At 38.1% G+C, this 5,574-nt stretch overlaps 1 protein-coding gene across 1 annotated transcript in view; it reads right to left on the reverse strand.

The window, feature by feature from the left end:
• Nucleotides 1-463: 463 nt before the first annotated feature.
• Nucleotides 464-5,574, reverse strand: part of LOC144977629 (homeobox protein caupolican-like) — a 50,554-nt gene continuing 45,443 nt past the window's right edge. The window contains exon 7 of the mRNA XM_078923041.1: nt 464-1,710. Coding sequence (XP_078779167.1) covers nt 1,394-1,710 — 317 coding nt within the window. The 3' untranslated portion in view covers nt 464-1,393. The remainder of the gene's footprint in view (nt 1,711-5,574) is intronic.

Below are 5,574 nucleotides of genomic sequence, written 5' to 3' on the forward strand. Positions count from 1 at the left end.
AAATTCTCCTTTAACATGTATCATGCCGTACTCTGGAAAAAAAAAACACGTATTAAAAATTTTGGCCAGAAAACTCGTCCTTCAATAATTGTCGATCGATTAACCCTCTCCTTACCAGCCATTTTCAGGATTTCCCCCAAAACATCACACCCAACTAACACAAAAATAGATTTTTTATCACTCAAACACAATATCAGTAAGTTCTTGTGATACATAATTTCTTAAGCAAAACATGCTCTACAACACACTGTTCATTTTCTTTAACTTTCACGATGTGCAAAAGAAATTTGAATGAGAAAAATGTTGGTTGTATCGTAACGAATGTGACGATTTTCCTATAGTTGGTAAGGAGAGGGTTAAACGGACCATCATCTTGGCAAAAAACTCTCAATCTTGGGACTCGCGACGTCCGATGGACAGAGGGATGAACGTATCTAAATTGTCATGGCTTTGACTAAGAGAGAGATGGCTCAGAATACGGTACACTAGAAAAGCAGGGTTGCAATGCAGCCCCAAGTCCTGTCTACGATCAAGCAGGAATATGATGATGTTATCCAGACGACTAAAAAGGGACACCGCTGGCACAATTTTCACACCTTCAATATATAAAAGTTTGAGGACATTTCACAATAATGGTTAAAATTTCCCCTCGCTTTCTCTGTTTTCCGTGATTTGTGAGTTTTGTTCAATCTTAGAAATGATTAAGCCTTTTTGAAATATTATTGTTTACATGTGAATGGTCCTCAATTTAAGTGTTCACTGTGATGGGCGTAACTAAAGGGCATAGTCGATGACAAATGAATGGGAGCGATCTATATTCATGTTTTTGTCCAACCAAATCATCAATCACATGATTCGTTGCTTTCCAACGATTGGATGCTTCTTCGGAAATGTAAACACGCTGTTTTGTTTATGAAAGTTGTAAACATACCCATGTGTCAAGCTGAACAAAATGACCAATCGTGAACTTAGATATTTCAAAAACTGTGAACACTTTTCACTATGTGGGTCACTTTGAGCACATATTCCAATGTGACCAATGACCTCGAGCACATGGAAAGGCAATATAGATCATGCCCATTTCCCCGGTGTTAGCCTATGTTATGTTTACATTCAATCGATGGTCAGCCATGTTTGTACTTAAATGATGGACAGAGGAATGACCGAGTCCGGATTGTCATGGCACTGACTAAGGGAGATAACTCAGAATGAGGTAAGCTGGAAAAGTAACGCCGCAATGCATCCCTACGTCCTGTCAAGGATCAAACAGGAATATATCATTATCCAGACCTGTAAAGGGACACCGATGACACAACGTTCAAGTCTTCAATATATAAGTCTGAGGTCATTACACATAATGATGATTATAATAGTGAGATATTAATTTTAAACGCTACGAATCTAGAATATGGGAGATGGACCAAATTTTTGGCTTTTGTGGTTTTATCTCTTTTTCTGTGTTGGCGGATGGTGGGGAGGAAGGTGGAACAACGACTGAATTTGATTGGCTGGTATTTTTGGAACGCCACTCTGATTGGCTGTCTTTACTAGGCGACACAACTTGTGACGCAACTGACGCGTCGTAAGCTTCTGTAACTTGCAATTGGCCAGGAGGAACATCACATGACTTTGGTCTGAAGACTTCGCCATCTTCTTCGGAAATGTCGGAAAATGAGTCTGGATCTGCCTCTCCTTCGCTTGACAAGGTGACTGGAAATATAGAAATAGAGAAGAAAGAAATATACACTTGAATTTGAAAGACTTATGACTGTGACGGGGCTTTCAATACAGTCGTTTTGGTGTAGATGTACGGCATTGAACTTACAACACGACCTAAATTAGGTCTCAGGGTTCAAGCCCACGATCACGCACCTAGTAAAGTATATTTATTAACACAACTGGGCTTGTTAGGTCCGACGGAAAGTGCAATAGATTAGCGTGTTTATTCCCCCAAAAAGTAGCAAGCAATTAATTGTTACTAGTCGTTAAATGCTACAGAAATAATTTCGATAAACTCCGGCTCCACGGACTGTATCCTTCTGAAGGACTACTTTTTGTATTATGAAATATTCTATTATAATTGATATGATATACATTTCGTCACCGTTACATGTTATTCTATTTCAGAATATCCCCTACGTGTAATGATAATTATGATGAATTGCTGTGTCACAATTTATACGTTTAGTTGTTTTTTTTATATTCCGAGGATTAATAAAAAGATGATGATGATGATGAAGAAGAAGAAGAAGAAGAAGAAGAAGAAGAAGAAGAAGAAGAAGAAGAAGAAGAAGAAGAAGAAGAAGAAGAAGAAGAAGAAGAAGAAGAAGAAGAAGAAGAAGAAGGAGAAGAGAAGAAGAAGAAGAAGAAGAAGAAGAAGAAGAAGAAGAAGAAGAAGAAGAAGAAGAAGAAGAAGAAGAAGAAGAAGAAGAAGAAGAAGAAGAAGAAAAAGAAGAGGAGGGGGGGGGGGAGGAGGAGGAGGAGGAATAAGAGGTGGATGAGGAGTTGCAGGAGGAGGAAAGAAAGGAGGATGTGGAGCGGGAGAACAAGAAGAGGGAATTTTTAATCGTCTCCTTGACACTGGACTCCAACTTTTGTTTCGTAATATTCATAAGATTGTTCCGGTAATATAATAGATATGTGTTTTCAATTTTAAAAATGTGTTTTTGCTTAATTATAACATTCTGTCATAACTCACTCAACCCAAACACCGACTATATCCGTAATTTACCCGGGTAACTTTTACCTCACGACTTTAATTTATTTCATTTTTTCTGAGACAAATTATAGGGGTAGTATCAAAGAAATTGTTTTTAGTTTTTACATGTGAATGATAGTTGAATAAAACTATCTATGTACATGCTCATTTTTAATACATTTTTTTTTGTTGCCAATCTTTAAAAGTAACAAAAATCTCTAGGATTGAGTGAGTAAAGACTCCATCAACTGAAAGCCATCACAAACAAATATCGCTTGTAAAAAGTAAGGGCTTGATAAATAAACAAACAAACAATACAATGACTAAAAATCGCATGTGAATTTCAAGCGTCATAAAACGCCGTTCAAGCGAATAGGCTCTTTCGAGATGGTCCCCGATTAGAGCAGTCGGGCAAACAGACAGATCCGATAATCCAATTTGGCGGCGAGCGGATTTAGAAGAACGGCAACAGCGGTCCGACAAGATGCAACTGGACACCAAGGGAGGTAATTGGAAACACCCGGAAACACGCCTCCTGCCACGCCCCCTTTACCCCTCACATCAGCCTTTACCTACCCCCCGCTCTTTACGGGAGTTTGTTATTGGTTGTCTGATGATGCGTTGCTATGCTGGGACGTTGATATCGATCTGTTTTAAAACTAGGTTGCTACTGTCCACAAACAAAACACTTTTTAAAAGAAAAGTAACCAAAAGACTCATTCATTTTCTTCAAATATCGATCGTTTTAAGTCATACAAGATGTTCTCCAACTTCGCCAAAAAGGCTCAATCTGGACAGATCTTTTAAATGTCAAGTTTCATATTTTAGACAACTTGACGGTCATTTTAATTGTTATTTGAAGTAAAAATAATAAAATTCCTGGCCACATTTTAAGAGAAAGCGTTTTACGAGTAACAGTGTATGGATAAGGAGTTTATGGAAAGGTTTTAGTATAATATGACTTGTAAAATAAAGTGTAATATAAGTGGGATATCTTGTTGTTGGTTATTTTGGAGACAGTGTGACAATGTCGGGCTTTTGGATCTCGAGGTGTTTGGTGGTAAAATGTTACAATGTGACATTTGGAGAGATTAGTATAGATTCATATCTAGATGGTTCAAGATACAATGTTAGAATGTGACTTATCGGTGAGACTTTAGAACGCCTCCAAAACAATGTTGAGGTAATTTGATATCGTAGATAGGCCGTCTCTGGTCTGAAGGTTTGTTTGTTATGTTTTGAGTAAAACGATGGATATGGATGAGGATTCATTCCATGGATAAGATAAGATAAGATATACTTTATTCATCCAAAAAAATGGAAATTCGTCTACAGACGTGGCATGCATGAAAATTTCACTAAATGGTTGTTGGTGCGGCTATGTGGTCTTGTGGTATGACACTCGCTTTCGGATCGGAAGGTCCTGGGTTCGAGCCTCGCTCGGCGCATAGTTAAATCCTTGGAAAAGGCTCTTTACTCCCATTCTCTCACCGTACTCAGGTGTAAAATGAGTACACCTGGCCGCTAACAGCGTTGTCTCTATCCGAAAAAATGTAATCTCGCCTAACAGGCGTCATGTCCCGTCCTACATGTTAAATGTTACTGTTGGCCAGGGACCCCTTGCAAAGCGCTTTGAGCACGTTTAGTGGATAATGCTCTATATAAAAGCTCAATTTTAATTTTGATTTTAAAGTATTAATTTTATACACCTGCTCTCCCCATGTCCTCTGGGCCTGTTACATTTTAATGCAGTTTGTACTAGGTCTCTGCACAAACGAAACTTCAAAGCAAGTAGAAATCTGTGTAGGTACTTAAAACTTTTTATATTATACTATTCTGAGATTTTATATAGCGCAATATCCACTAAATGTGCTCGAAGCGCCTTACAAAGGGTCCCTGACCAACAGCAACACGTAACGTGTAGAACGAGACATGACGCCTATCAGGGGATATCACATTTTTTTTTCGACAGAGACAACGCTGTTCACCGCCAGGAACTCATTTTACACCTGAGTACGGTGAGAGAAAGTGAGTAAAGAGCCTTTTCCAAGGACTCATCTATGCGCCGAGCGAGCGAGGCTCGAACCCAGGACCTTCCGATCCGAAAGCGAGTGTCATACCACTAGACCACATAGCCGCACATTTTATACACCTGCTCTCCCTATGCACTCTGGCTCTGTTACATTTCAATGCAGTTTGTACTAGGTGTCTGCACAAACGAAACTTCAAAGCAAGTGGAAATCTGTGTAGGTACTTAAAACTTTTTATATTATAATTATACTAGTAGCGAACCCGCAATATTTGCGAAGAAATAAAGACTATTAGGGAACAAGCACTTATCGATTCCAATTATTATGTGTACTACTATTACTGTATCGTAGAAAATTGCAGGGGATTCCTGAAGCCGGTGATCGTAAAATACTAACGAAAGATTGAACATGGAGAGAGAGGCTTCGTATGGGAACAAAACAGACAATGGGCGTTTCGGGTACAAACCCTTCGTCAGCACAAAAATACACAAATAAACGTGGAAAACAAATAAAATAAAATTCAAAATAACTTGTAACGCAAAAAAAAACAAAAAAAAAAAAAAAAACAAAAACAACTGCCTATTGAACAGATCTGCCTACATGAAAAATAAAAATAAATTGTAGGTAAAAATATGTCTCGTCCTACATGTTAAGTGTTACTATGAAGGAACCCCTTCTAAAGAGTGTTGAGCATGTTAGTGGGCACGGCACTGCTTTCTACAAATATTCAGGGGTTTTTTTTAAAATACTAAAATAAGACAAATCAACAAGAAATCAAAAAACAAAATGCATAAAAACCTCTCCAAAATAAGCGATGAGAAAATACAGAAAAATAATCTTTAAAAA

This window comes from Berghia stephanieae, chromosome 7 (genome assembly GCF_034508935.2).
Source record: "Berghia stephanieae isolate SIO BIC M18660-M18661 chromosome 7, UCSD_Bste_1.3, whole genome shotgun sequence".
Taxonomy (NCBI): domain Eukaryota; kingdom Metazoa; phylum Mollusca; class Gastropoda; order Nudibranchia; family Aeolidiidae; genus Berghia; species Berghia stephanieae.